The 14,832-nt window shown below is 43.2% G+C and overlaps 1 protein-coding gene across 1 annotated transcript in view; it reads right to left on the reverse strand.

Moving 5' to 3' along the window:
* Positions 1-2,588: 2,588 nt before the first annotated feature.
* Positions 2,589-14,832, reverse strand: part of CLMP (CXADR like cell adhesion molecule) — a 134,468-nt gene continuing 122,224 nt past the window's right edge. The window contains exons 6-7 of the mRNA XM_039470678.2: positions 9,203-9,344; positions 2,589-7,341 (exon numbers count right to left, since the gene is read on the reverse strand). Coding sequence (XP_039326612.2) covers positions 7,041-7,341; positions 9,203-9,344 — 443 coding nt within the window. The 3' untranslated portion in view covers positions 2,589-7,040. The remainder of the gene's footprint in view (positions 7,342-9,202; positions 9,345-14,832) is intronic.

Consider the following 14,832-nt stretch of genomic DNA (forward strand, 5'->3'; position numbering starts at 1 on the left):
ACCATTACACTCGAGCCTGGGCAGTAAGAGTGAAACTTCGTTTTCAAAAAGAAAAAAAAAAAAATGAGGGCCGGGCGCAGTGGCTCACGCCTGTAATCCCAGCACTTCGGGAGGCTGAGGCGGGTGGATCACGACGTCAAGAGATCGAGACCATCCTAGTCAACATGGTGAAACCCCGTCTCTACTAAAAATACAAAAAATTAGCTGGGCATGGTGCTGCATGCCTGTAATCCCAGCTACTCAGGAGGCTGAGGCAGGAGAATTGCCTGAACCCAGGAGGTGGAGGTTGCGGTGAGCCGAGATTGCGCCATTGCACTCCAGCCTGTGTAACAAGAGCGAAACTCCGTCTCAAAAAAAAAAAAAAAAAAAAAAAACGACAGAAGCCACGCATGGGTGGCTCACACCTGTAATCCCAGCATTTTGGGAGGCCGAGGCGGGTGGATCACCTGAGGTTGGGAGTTCAAGACCAGCCTGGCCATCATGGAGAAACCATGTCTCTTAAAAAAAAAAAAAAAAGACAGAGAAAGGCTGTGCTCAGTGGCTTATACCTGTAATTCCAGCCCTTTGGGAGCAAGAGGCCGAGGTGGGCTAATCACTTGAGGTCAGGAGTTTGAGACCAGTATGGCCAACACAGTGAAGGCCCATCTCTACTAAAAATAAGCTAGGTGTGGTGGCATACGCCTGTGGTCCTAGCTACTCGGGAGGCTGAGGCAGGAGAATCACTTGAACCTGGGAGATGGAGGTTGTGGTGAGCTGAAGTGACGCTACTGCACTCCAGCCTGGGTGACAGAGGAAGACTCTGTCTCAAAAAAAAAAAAGAGCAAATTATAAACATAATTACTTCTGAACATGGGGGTCCTTGAACTCTATAATTTTCTTTCTTTTATTTTTTTATTTTTTATTTTTATTTTTTGAGACGGAGTTTCGCTCTTGTTACCCAGGCTGGAGTGCAATGGCGCGATCTCGGCTCACCGCAACCTCCGCCTCCTGGGTTCAGGCAATTCTCCTGCCTCAGGCTCCTGAGTAGCTGGGATTACAGGCACGCACCACCATGCCCAGCTATTTTTTTTGTATTTTTAGTAGAGACGGGATTTCACCATGTTGACCAAGATGGTCTCGATCTCTTGACCTTGTGATCCACCCGCCTCAGCCTCCCAAAGTGCTGGGATTACAGGCTTGAGCCACCGCGCCCGGCCTATTTTTTTGAGATAGAGTCTGGATCTGTTGCTCAGGCTGGAGTACAGTGGCGTCTTCTCGGCTCACTGCAACATCAGCCTCCTGGATTTAAGCAATTCGCCTGCCTCAGCTTCCTGAGTAGATGGAACCACAGGCACGTGCCACCATGTCCGGGTAATTTTTATATTTTTAGTAGAGATGGGGTTTCACCATGTTGGCCAGGCTGGTCTTGAACTCCTGATCTCCAGTGATCTCTCGCCTCGACCTCCCAAAGTGCTGGGATTACAGGCATGAGCCACCACACCCGGCCTACATTTTAAATAAATTGATGTGACTATATCATCTTTGAAGAATCAACTATACCTATTACTTTCTAGTTTCAACGCACCTTATCTTTTTGCCTCTCAGAAGATTGAACAGATTTAATCTTGATGTGCTCAAGATACTCTGTGCTTAACATTAAACAAAAATTACATGATCTAAGCCCATTATTAACAAATAAAGACAAATCAGGCAATAATAAAATTGGGAATTGTATCTTATTTTACAGAACAAGGGAAAACTAAAGGATTTAGACTTGTGTGGGTGAGCTAATTGTGTCCCAAGTATGGTGAAAAGCTTTAGGGCAAGGAAGAAAGCAAAGAGAACAGCCTATAGTGTAGGTTAGAGGTTTGAGGATTTCAGAAGGGAGGATGGTAATTAATCAGGATCTGTCAGTTCTAACAGAATATACTAACAGGGACTGGGTTTAAATCCTGGCTCTTCTACTGACTCAGCCTCTTTGAGCCTTACATGTCTCACTTGTAGAATGAGAATACATATATTTCCTTATAGGATTAATGTGAGTGTGAAATTGAGACAAAATGTATAATGTGCTTGGTGTGACTGGCACACAATAATGGCTCAGTAAGTGTTGATTATTGTTATTGCTGTTAATTTACAATGACCTCTGTGAAGTGTTTTATTTTGTTTTAGTAGAGACAGGGTTTCACCATGTTGGCCAGGTAGTCTTGAACTTGTGACCTCAGGTGATCCGTCTGCCTTGGCCTCTCAAAGTGCTGGATTACAAGCACGAGCCACTGTGCCCAGCCCTCTGTGAAGTTTTTTCCAGATGTATTTGAATCACTTAGTGTGTACTTTTAAGATTTATTTGAACCCATTAGTGTGTGCTTCTCTGTTGGCATTTCACCTAGGCACTTGCTCAGTAATTATTATTTTGTTTATTTTGATAAGAGCCCTTAAGGATAGCAGCTCTCTTGGTATCCCCTGTGCAACTTATACCTAGCATCTTACCTTGTGAGAGAAAAAATACTTGGTAAATTTGTGACTGAAATTGATAAACAATAGATCATATTCAGTCCGAGTTCTTTTGTTCTTCTGTTGGCAGCAAGTTGATAAATTTCCAGTCCTGGTTATATGAGCTTCAACATCTCCTACAGTATCACTTTTACTTGTTTATTTTTTAATTGCTGATACAGATGCATCCATAATAAATATTTGGTTTTTGTGATGATCAAACACAGTCCCAATTACAAGGCAATTTAGAAGTAAAACAGAAACAGAAATATAAACAGCTTAACACCAGAAGGAAGCAAAACTATATAGGTCTCTTTGCAACAGCAGTTCTGAAATTGTTTTTATACATTGTAACAACAAATATATCAACTTGCTTATTTCACAAATTTAAGTTTGGTTTATATATTTTATTGACATGGTTACGCAACTTCCACATCGTTCCATCTGCATCTTCCTCTTACAGACATTTTTCTTCTACTTTTTAGTTGTTTTCTCCTTTTTTTTGTTTCCTATTTCAAAATCAAATTTATTTTACTTGCAAACTCAGTGAAATATGGTTTGAAACCAGTAGGGTCTCTAACTTAAGCCCAGAACCTGTCAAAGAGAAGTGCAGTATCATTGCTAAGACTTGAACAGCTTATCTCTCAGAATCTTCAATTCCTTTGAATTTCTCAGCTCTTAGTATAATCTGTTTTGTGTGTTTGTGGTAGACTTCCATTATGGATAGATTTCCAAAATAATTTGAGTAGTCAACTGGTATTTTAGCATTCTGGTAGCTAACATGTTTAAAAATCTAAGCCTTTTTTTCGTGCAGAGGAGACTTATTCTTGCTTTCAAAAGTATAGGCAGGAAACCTTAGGTTCAAAGGTAGTAAATAATATAAGAGCAAATTGCTGGCCGGGCGTGGTGGCTCACGACTGTAATCCAAGCACTTTGGAGGCCAAGGCAGGCAGATACCTGAGGTCGGGAGTTCAATATCAGCCTGACCAAAATGGTGAAACCCTGTCTTTTTTTTTTTTTTTGTTTAAAAAAAGCAAATTGCTAGTGATGATACAACTGCAGCCTCTATGGTGTATTTGTTTGGCTCAGGTACTCCAGAAATGAGAGTTCTCAGAATTACATAGGAGAACTGATATGTTGCCTGGATACCACACTACCAGAGGAATAAAAATGTAGTCAGAGTAAGGGATTTTATGTTTTACAATGAGACAGTGTTAGTATAAGAAGCATTCCAAATATGCCAGTCCTCTTAAAGTCATAGCAGACGTTTTTAAGTTAATTTCTTTTTTTTTTTTTTTTTTTTTTTGAGACAGAGTCTTATTCTGTCGCCAGGCACCAGGCTGGAGTGCAGTGGCACAATCTCAGCTCACTGCAACCTCTGCCTCCCAGGTTCAAGCAGTTCTCCTGCCTCAGCCTCCCGAGTAGCTGGGACTACAGGCACGCACGCCACCATGCCCAGCTAACTTTTGTATTTTTTTTTTAGTAGAGACGGCGTTTCACCATGTTGGCCAGGATGGTCTCGATCTCTTGAGCTCGTGATCCACCCGCCTCGGCCTCCCAACGTGCTGGGATTACAGGCTTCGGCCACCACGCCTGGCCATTAATTTCTTAATGTCTCTTATTTCTCACCTTTTTTAGAGGAAGGCAATACTCAGGTTAAAACTTTCACCCAAAAGCCGGGCGCAGTGGCTCAAGCCTGTAATCCCAGCACTTTGGGAGGCCGAGGCGGGTGGATCACGAGGTCGAGAGATCGAGACCATCCTGGTCAACATGGTGAAACCCCGTCTCTACTAAAAATACAAAAAACTAGCTGGGCGTGGTGGCGCGTGCCTGTAATCCCAGCTACTCAGGAGGCTGAGGCAGGAGAATTGCCTGAGCCCAGGAGGCGGAGGTTGCGGTGAGCCGAGATCGCGCCATTGCACTCCAGCCTGGGTAACAAGAGCGAAACTCCGTCTCAAAAAAAAAAAAAAAAAGCTTTCACCCAAGGATAAACTCCTGGGGACTTCACAAGAATTTTGCTTTCTTTACAGTATGTCAGGACATGATTGTGAGAATTAAATATAGGAGTGAAAAACCAGAGAAATGGGGCAAAATCCCAGATTAGCCTTTCCTCTTTAAGCATCAGCTTCCTGTTTTAGAAACATGCTTTCATCACCACATTCAGCATTTTTTTCTTGCCTCTAACCTGCTGTTATTTTAAAAAGTATTATGGGCTGGGTGCAGTGGCTCACACCTGTAATCCTAGCACTTTGGGAGGCCAAGGTGGGTGGGTCACGTGACAGGAGTTTGAGAAACAGCCTGGCCAACATAGTGAAACCCCATCTACTAAAAGTATAAACATTAGCCAGGCATGGTGGTGTGTGCCTGCAATTCCAGCTACTAGGGAGGCTGAGGAAGGAGAATCACTTGAATCTGGAAGGTGGAGGTTGCAGTGAGTTGAGATCGTGCCACTGCACTCAAGCCTGTGTGATGAGAGCGAGACTCTATCTCAGAAAAAATAAAAGTATCCTGGGCCAGGTGCAGTGGCTCGTGCCCATAATCCCAGCATTTTGGGAAGCCAAGGGTGGATGGGTCACTTGAGGTCAGGAGTTCGAGACCAGCCTGGCAAACATGGAGAAACCCTGTCTCTACCCAAACTTCGAAAGTTAGCTGGGTGTAGTGGCGGGCACCTATAATCCTAGCTACTTGGGAGGTCTAGGAATGAGAATTGCTTGAACCTGGGAGGCAGAGGCCACAATGAGCTGAGATGGTACCACCACACTTCAGCCTGGATGACAGAGCAAGACTCAGTCTCAAAAAAAAAAAAAATTTTTTTTCTGTTCTCCCAGTGGTGATCAGTTGACATTTGTGCTAGGGACCTTGAAGGTCTGATTTAGGTCCAGCATTTGTACTATAGGTACCAAGAGTAGTCAAAACTATTAAAAAGGCAAGTTATTATATTGGAGGCTACTGTTTTCTTTATTTCTCAAACATCTTTCTTCCATTCATCAGCACTTCAGCAGCTATCCTGGTGAATTCTTTTTGCTAATTCTTTCCAAGATGCTGACAACTAAACTGTTAGCAGGCACTAGCTCAACCCTCTCCTGCCACCCACTAATTATTCTCATCTCTTCCCTAAATGTTAGTTCCCTATTCTTCCACCCTAGAGCTAGACCTCTGGAGGCTGAGGCTGGGAAAATACTGAATTTCTCTTATTTTTCACTTCTTAGGAGGGAATGATTATGGCGTATACTTGCAGTGCCATTAGAAGCATTGGCAATACCTGATCTTTTTGATAATTTAAGGCTTAGAATCATCAAAAGTTCCAGGTTCACATCTTTCGAAAATGGACGTAATGGAGGAAATTCTAAGTGTAGTACAATACTGAACTTCCTTTTATCCTTCCTTGACAGTGTTTCTTTTTTTTGAGTTGCAGTCTCGCTCTGTCACCCAGGCTGGAGTGCAGTGGCACAATCTTGGCTTACTACAGCCTCTGCCTACTGGGCTCAAGCGATTTTCCTACAGGTGCCTGCCACCACGCCCACTACCTTCCGTGTCATACTAAGAGAAAACTGATCTAATCTCCCTTTCTAGTACAGCCAGTCTTGCAATTCTGGTTCACATGTTCTCAGAAAGGAGAGACTATAATGAGATGGTGGGTAATCTTTTAGCATTCCTAGATCCCTTTTTCTCTAGAAGAATTCTAAGGATGTTGATAAATGTTATATAGTAAGTATTTTCTCCCTCCAGAGATATCCAGCAGGAAAGTCCTTAGAGGCATCTGATTTGAGGGAAAATCCACAATTGCGCCATTATATTTCTAATGTTTGTCAGCAATCTTCATAACATCATGAAGATGGAAAGCTTTCCATAATCCTTTGTCACACATTTTTTTCTCCTTTCATAGTTATTTTGGGCTCAATAAAAGTAGTGAGATTAGTACAAAGTGGGAGAAACTCATTTACTCTTCTCCATCTCCTACTATTTCAACTCCCCTTGAAATTAATATCCAAACATTATGACAAATGAAGTTAAGTCGGAATAGAAGACATATATTTCCTTTTTTTGGAGTTTCTTAGAAGTGGTTAGCTCAGTACACGGTGCAGACCGGTGTAATAAGGCTGTGGGTTTTGCTTGATTGTGAATAATTGCAGTAATCCAGTAGGTTTGCAGAAATGCATAGAAAATTTACAAACAACATCCCATTTCCTCTTGAAAATGGCAAATCAAAGCAATGATACAAAATATCCCACATGAAAAGTTTTAGGTGTATTCACTTCACCTTTCTCCAACCTTCTCACCATAGGTCCTGGTCAACAAATAGATTTGGACTCCTGCTTTCCCTTATTCTGGTCTAAAGGCACAATGAGATGCCTTTTTGGAGATGAATCAGCTTACATCCTTTTGCTTGTTTGGTGTCCTATAAGGAAAGTGCTCATCTGAATGTCTTCTGTGCAGTGCTCACTGCTACTTAAATGACCTCTCATCTGGTTTGAGGGGGTTGTGTGGCTGGTGACTGAGCTCCAATGACTAGAAGAGTCCAAAGACCCTGACTCCTAGGAAAGTGTGGGAGTCAAGTCCATTCTAATTCAGACCGTTTGGAAGGCTCTACTCTGGCTGGGGATCATGCTAGGTGTGGTTTCTGCTTTGGTCAGAGTAGCATGGTGGACTTTCTTTGGTTCAGTACCTCTCACCTCTGGCCCCACTAGGCTGTATGCCTGGGTGGCCAGCCCTGGCTGGGGTGCTGCGTCAGTTGACAGTGTCCGCTGGCTGCGTGAGGCACTATTTGCTGTGGAGCGAGTGGAGGAAGAACCAGAGCGTGAGCTCCGAGAGCCTGAGGAAGAGGAGCTGGGTTTCACAAGGCGGGCTTTCGGAGCTTCAGCATCTTCTCTAAAAAGAAAAAACAGCGAAGATAAACTTTAATACTGGCAGGTCTGTGATTGCTTCCACTGTGGGTGCTTCCTTCTGAGGTTTCCCAATACATTCCTCAAGCTGTAAGCCTCGGATAATACCATTGGTAAGGCAGCCATTTAGGGACATAGGTACTTTCTCGTTTCTTAAGACTTAATGCTTGGCTCATGCAAATGTGTATTTTGTTAGCCCACTGGTCAGCTCTATTGTACTGGGAGGATAGAATCTTATCATTGAGATGGCCTAGATAGCACTCCCCCTGATTTGGAGTTTGTCTGCATAAACCTTTTCATGACCCATAGGCTGGCTATGCCCATTCTTCATTGTATGCCTGTTATGAGTAGAAGTCAATCAGAAGTAATGTAAGTTGAACTGTTTTATGTACATACAGGTTTTTTTTGTTTTGTTTTGAGACAGAGCCTCGCTCTTCCGCCCAGGCTGGAGTGCAGTGGTACGATCTTGACTCACTTCAACAACCTCTGCTTCCCGGGTTCAGGAGATTCTCCTGCTTTGGAGAATTGCTTGAACCCAGGAGGCGGAGGTTGCAATGAGCCGAGATCGTGCCACTGCACTCCAGCCTGCCGCCTGGTGACAGAACGAGACTCTGTCTTAAAAAAAAAAAAAAAAAAAAGGGATTCTCCTGTCTCAGCGTGTGCTACCATCCCTGGCTATTTTTTTTTTACTTTTGTAGAGATGGAGTCTAACTGTGTTGACCAGGCAGGTTTCAAACTCCTGGACTCAAGTAATCCTCCCACCTCTCAGCCTCCCAAAGTGCTAAGATAACAGGCATGAGCTACCACTCCAGCCTAAATTGAGCCTTTTTTTTTTTTTTTTTTTTGAGACGGAGTTTCGCTCTTGTTACCCAGGCTGGAGTGCAATGGTGCGATCTCAGCTCACCGCAACCTCCGCCTCCTGGGCTCAGGCAATTCTCCTGCCTCAGCCTCCTAAGTAGCTGGGATTACAGGCACGCGCCACCGTGCCCAGCTAGTTTTTTGTATTTTTAGTAGAGACGGGGTTTCACCATGTTGACCAGGATGGTCTCGATCTCTTGACCTTGTGATCCACCCGCCTCGGCCTCCCAAAGTGCTGGGATTACAGGCTTGAGCCACCGCGCCCGGCTTTTTTTTTTTTTTTTTTTTTTTTTTTTGAGACGGAGTTTCACTCTTGTTACCCAGGCTGGAGTGCAATGGCGAGATCTCGGCTCACCGCAACCTCCGCCTCCTGGGCTCAGGCAATTCTCCTGCCTCAGCCTCCTGAGTAGCTGGGATTACAGGCATGCGCCACCATGCCCAGCTAGTTTTTTGTATTTTTAGTATCTTTTAAGTGTTTACTGAAGATAAGATAGTTTCACAATAAAGTCCAGGTAGACTACACCCTCTGTCCTTAGGCTGGAACTTTCTATCTACCAGGATATTCCTTTTAACGGATTTATTATTAAGACAAAACTAGGGGCCGGGCGCGGTGGCTCAAGCCTGTAATCCCAGCACTTTGGGAGGCCAAGGCGGGTGGATCACGAGGTCGAGAGATCGAGACCATCCTGGTCAACATGGTGAAACCCCGTGTCTACTAAAAATACAAAAAAAAAATTAGCTGGGCATGGTGGCGCGTGCCTGGAATCCCAGCTACTCGGGAGGCTGAGGCAGGAGAATTGCCTGAACCCAGGAGGCGGAGGTTGCGGTGAGCCGAGATCGCGCCATTGCACTCCAGCCTGGGTAACAAGAGCGAAACTCCGTTTCAAAAAAAAAAAAAAGACAAAACTGGGAACATTTATGTTGACTGGTCACTATAGTACTGGCTTTAAAACAGAAGCCTAGTAAAAGTGGGGATTTGAGAGGCTTACCGAATTTCATTAGGTCTCTCTTCTTCCTCATATCTCTCTTTGTCTTTCCTTTGGATTAGCAGCCACACCAAGAGGACAATCAGCAGGGCTCCAGCCACTATGCCTGTCACCGCTCCCACAACCATGCCGATGCTTTGTACATCTATTTTCTCAGAAGCAAAAGCACAAGTAAAACCAAACATAAGCTAGGAAATACATGAACTCAAAAAACATAAGCTTTGGACAGGATGTGTATTTCCAGGTCTTTATCATAATCTTCCTGAGCAGTACTGCATTACCCTCTCTTATTGCTGTATTTGCAGTTGTAGTTTCTGAATCACAGACTTCACCAGCAAGTGGCCAGGTGTCAGCGAATAAGTCTGGGTGGGTTCGGATGATAAAACTGGGCTGGGAGAGTAATTATATCATGTCTGAAGATTTGTTAGCCTTAACAGGATAACATTTGGGCATTCTTCTGGCTCTGCCGACTTCCCTGTTTTAACAACTCCCTTCTCCCACCAGTCATATAAAAGAATGCAAAAAAAGCCGGGCGCGGTGGCTCAAGCTGTAATCCCAGCACTTTGGGAGGCCGAGGCGGGTGGATCACGAGGTCAAGAGATCGAGACCGTCCTGGCCAATATGGTGAAACCCCGTCTCTACTAAAAATACAAAAATTAGCTGGGCATGGTGGCGCATGCCAGTAATCCCAGCTATTCAGGAGGCTGAGGCAGGAGAATTGCCTGAACCTAGGAGGCGGAGGTTTCGGTGAGCCTAGATCGCGCCATTGCACTCCAGCCTGGGTAACAAGAGCGAAACTCCGTCTCAAAAAAAAAAAAAAAAAAAATTTGGCCAGGCACAGTGCCTCAGGCTTGTAATCCTAGCACTTTGGACTTTGGGAGGCTGACGTTGGTGGATCACTTGAGGTCAGGAGGTCGAGACCAGCCTGGCTGACATGGGGAACCTCATCCCTAATAAAAATACAAAAATTATCGGGGCATGGTGGCGCACGCCTGTAATCCCAGCTACTTGGGAGGTTGAGGCATGAGAATTGCTTGAACCAGGAGGCAGAGGTTGTAGTGAGCTGAGATCACGCCTCTTCACTCCAGCCTGGGTGACGGAGCAAGAAAAAAATTTTTTCAATTTGAGTAGAATAAAAATTGATTTTTAAAAAGGAATATAACCTATAATTTTAGACTGTGGAATTTGACCATGGATCCTAGAAATTTAGAAGTTAGGGTAAATATGATTTACAGTTTAGTAATACATGTTCTTTCATATACTAAATATTTAAGTGCCTACCTGAGCCAGGCACAGTTGTAGGCACTGCTGAAGATAGGCAGGTTTTCTACTTTTGTTGAGTTTACATTCCAGAAGAGGAAAACATAATAAACAAGTAAAGATAATTTCAGATAATGGATAAATTCTATGAAGGCCACATTGGAGGAGTGAATTTTAGAGGGATAATGGAGGGATACCACTTAAGTTTGCGTGATCAAGACTTTGAGGAGGTGACATTTCAGTTGAGGCATACATGATATAAAGGATGATCTTGTGATTAGGAACAGAGCATTCCAGGCAGAAGGAAGAGCAAGTGTAATTAATGTGAGTGTGTCTGGAGCATAGTGAGCAAGGGAGAGTAAAGGGAGATGAGGTCACAGAGATGGGAAGGGACCAGCCCAGGTAGGCCATGGCAAGAATTTTAATGTGAGCGCAATAAAAGAGTAACAATGCAAATTATATCTGAGACCCTGCACCATGCTGCTCTAGGGAAAACAACTTGTGGAAGGGTAGGAAACAAAGCAGGGACCCTGGTTAGGAGGCTTCCAATAGTGCACGCTAGAGATGATGATGGATTAGGCTAGGATGAAAGTAATGTATATAGAAACAAGTACATGGCTATTGCCTGTATTTTGGAAGTATAATCAACAGAATTTGCTATTGATTTTTTTTTTTGGAGACAGAGTTTCCCTCTTGTCGCTCGGGCTGGAGTGCAATGGCATGATCTCGGCTCATTGCAACCTTCACCTCCTGGGTTCAAGTGATTCTCTTGCCTCAGCTTCCTGAGCAGCTGGGATTATAGGTGCGCACCACCACCCCCTCCACTCCCCTGCTAATTATTCTATTTTTAGTAGAGACGGGGTTTCACCATGTTGACCAGGCTAGTCTCAAACTTCTGACCTCAGGTGATCTGCCCAGCTCAGCCTCCCAGAGTGCTCGGGTTATAGGCGTGAGCCACTGTGCCTGGCCAGAAACAGGTTCTTAATCATGATACTGGTTATACAGGTATCTTCACTTTTGAAAATCTATCAAGTTGTACACTTAACCTTCTTCTTTGTATATGCCTTACTTTAATGTATTTACCCCTCAGAAATCTATAAAGCTAATTGTGCTACCAATTTAGTCAAAATGTAAAACCATCTGTTTCCCCATAACCTTTCTAAAATTGTTTCTACAGTTTTTATATTTGCTATACTGATAGCTTAAAATAAAAAGGGTGTTTTTATTTTCTCAATCTAATGGGGAATAAAGGATTTGGGGCCACCTCTTTATGTTTATTGACCATTTTTTATTTCTTTTCCTGAGAACTGCCTGTTATGTTTTTAAGAAAAAGTATCTCCTGAAATACCACAGGGAAACAAACAAACAAACAAAAAGTATCTGATAACTTGGAAATAGACAAAAGAAGTACAGAGCTTGGCAATTTACAACTCTGAAAGGGCAACGTGTAGAGACCTCTGTCTATTAGAGATGGAAATAATTCCTCTACCAGTTAAATGGATGACCCCAGGAATTATAGTCTGTGACTTTGTAGCTCAACGTCTAATCCAGTAATCTGTTAATAGTAATAGCTAATGTTACTGAACACCTACCATGTGTCAAGCCCTGTTTCTAGGCTTCACTGGTGTTGGGTGATCTGTCTCTGAGATGGCTCATTCACATGTCTGTTGGCTGGAGGCCTCAGTTCCTCACTACATGGGCCTCTGATACAAGGCTCTTAACAAAGCAGCTGGCCACCCATAAAGTGAGTGATGTAAGAGAGAGAGAGGATCTGAGTGATCTGAGATCTAAGAAAGAGAGCTGCAATGCTTTCGCAGATGCGACGTACCATCACTTCTGTATTATATTCATCAGAAGTGAGTCACTAAGTTCAGATCACACTGAAAGAGAGGAGAATGAAGGTGTACCTCTTTTTTTTCTTTTATCGAGGCGGAATTTTGCTCTTGTTGCCCAGACTGGAGTGCAGTGGTGCGATCTCAGCTCACTGCAACCTCCGCCTCCCAGGTTCAAGTGATTCTTCTGCCTCAGCCTCCCAAGTAGCTGGAATTATAGGGATGTGCCACCACACCCAGCTAATTTTCTCTTTTTAGTAGCGATGGGTTTTCACCATGTTGGTCAGGCTGGTCTCAAACTCCTGACCTTAAGTGATCTACCTGCCTCAGCCTCTGAAAGTGTTGGGATTACAGGTGTGAGCCACTGCGCCTGGCTGAAGGTATACTCTTGAAGGGAGAAGTAGCAAATAATTACGTGGACATATTTTTAAATCCACCAGAGTGCAAAGTCTAATAAGCAAAGTATATAAATACGTAATAAAGAACTCTTTCAAATCAGTGAGAAAACAGCTAAACCAAAATGGGCACAGAATGTTGAAGTATAACTTTGAAAAAAGTAAAATATTCTTGGAGACTTTGTTCATTAAAAAATTAAAAAAAAAAAGAAAAAAGTAAAATATTGATTCTGACAAAGGTTTTACTTAATTATTACTTAATAAAAGGGCACTTGGCATAATGGCTCATGCCTGTAATCCCAGCACCTTGGGAAGCTGAGGCAGGTGGATCACCTGAGGTCAGGTGTTCAAGACCAGCCTGGTCAACAGGTGAAACTCCATCTCTACTAAAAATACAAAAATTAGCCAGGTGTAGTGGTGCATACTTGTAATCCCAGCTACTCATGAGGCTGAGGCAGGAGAATTGCTTGAACTTGGGAGGCAGAGGTTGAAGTGAGCTGAGATTGTGCCATTGCACTCCAGCCTGGGTGACAGAGTGAGACTCTGTCTTAAAAATAAATAAAAATAAGGGGGCTAGAAAAATGTTAAAAGTTGTCCAAAGAGCATTTGAGAAATTAGAGACAATTTAACAAAGATGTTGTGGAGACAATTTAATGAACATCTGTGAAAGATTAACATCTGGATCCAGCCTCCTTTTGTCTTTTAAATTGGTTTATCCTATCTTTTTTCATCACTCAATCTCTAGATTATAAGCCTGGTATACTATTTATTACATCAAATAAATATTAACACTTCAAGCATGGCTTGTGGATGTAGGATTCGGTTCAAAAGTCTAAAGTTGCTAAATTGAGGAGAAATAAAAATAGCTAATGTTATTGAACACACACTATATGTCAAGCCCTGTTCCTAGGCAGTTGTAAGTAAATGTGTTTATTTACCAACTTTTCAGAAAAATGAAGAGGCTGGGCGCCATTGCTCAAGCCTGTAATCCTAGCACTCTGAGAGGCAGAGGACAGATTGCCTAAGTCCAGGAGTTCGAGACCATCCTGGCCGACATGGTGAAACCCTTTCTCTACAAAAATACAGAAATCAGCCAGGCGTGGTAGCATGTGCCTGTAATCCCAGCTGCTTGGGAGGCTGACACAGCACAATCGCTTGAAGCTGGGAGGCAGAGGCTGCAGTGAGCCAAGATTGTGCCACTGTACTCCAGCCTAGGTGACAGAACAAGACCGTGTCTCCAAAAAAAAAAAAAAAAAAAAAAAAAAGGAAAAAAGGAAAAACTCTGAGACAATTAACTATTACACTTCTTTATAGATTGGGAAACATGCCTCAGGTACTACAGAGTTAGTGGTAGCTGTGATTGCAATCCAGGCAGTTATCTGACTCCACAGCTAATGCTCTTAGTCACCTGCTACTGTCGCTAATCTGTACTTGAAGCAAATCTAATGCTTGATTATAACACGTGTGCGTGCACATGCACAAGCACATATGTACTCAACAAATACTCTGTGGAGGGGAGAGATCTCATCTCCTTGCCTAGAATGGTAGGTGGCATATAACTAGCTTGGTGGTTTTGTTTGTTTTTGTTTTTAGGAATGGTGTTTATTTAGTACTCTCCTGGATATAGTAAATATCTTTAGGGGGCTGGCTAATTCACACATGTGTAAATACAGAGTCAATTGTTTTCTTTCTTTTTTTTTTTTTTTTTTAAGAGGTAGTCTCGCTCTGTCGCCAAGGCTGGAGGGCAGTGGTGCAATCTCAGCTCACTGCAGCCTCCCAATTTCAGTGGATTCTTCTGCCTCAGCATCCTGAGTAGCTGAGATTACAGGCACCCACCACCACGCCCGGGGAATTTTTGTTATTTTAGTAGAAACAGGGTTTCACCATGTTGGCCAGGCTGGTCTTAAACTCCTGACATCAAGTGATCGGCCCACCTTGGCCTCCTAAAGTGCTGGGATTCCAGGCATGAGCCACTATGCCCAGCCAGTCAGTTGTTGAGTGGTCCTTGCAACTAAATTTATTTTGGTGATAGCCATATCCTTCTAGAAATAAAGATTTTGACCTTAACCTTACTCTTACTCATGATTAGAATGTCTTACATTGACCCAGAATGCAAAAACAAGTAAAAAAAAAGAAACAAAAACTC

This window comes from Saimiri boliviensis, chromosome 6, assembly GCF_048565385.1.
Source record: "Saimiri boliviensis isolate mSaiBol1 chromosome 6, mSaiBol1.pri, whole genome shotgun sequence".
Lineage (NCBI taxonomy): Eukaryota > Metazoa > Chordata > Mammalia > Primates > Cebidae > Saimiri > Saimiri boliviensis.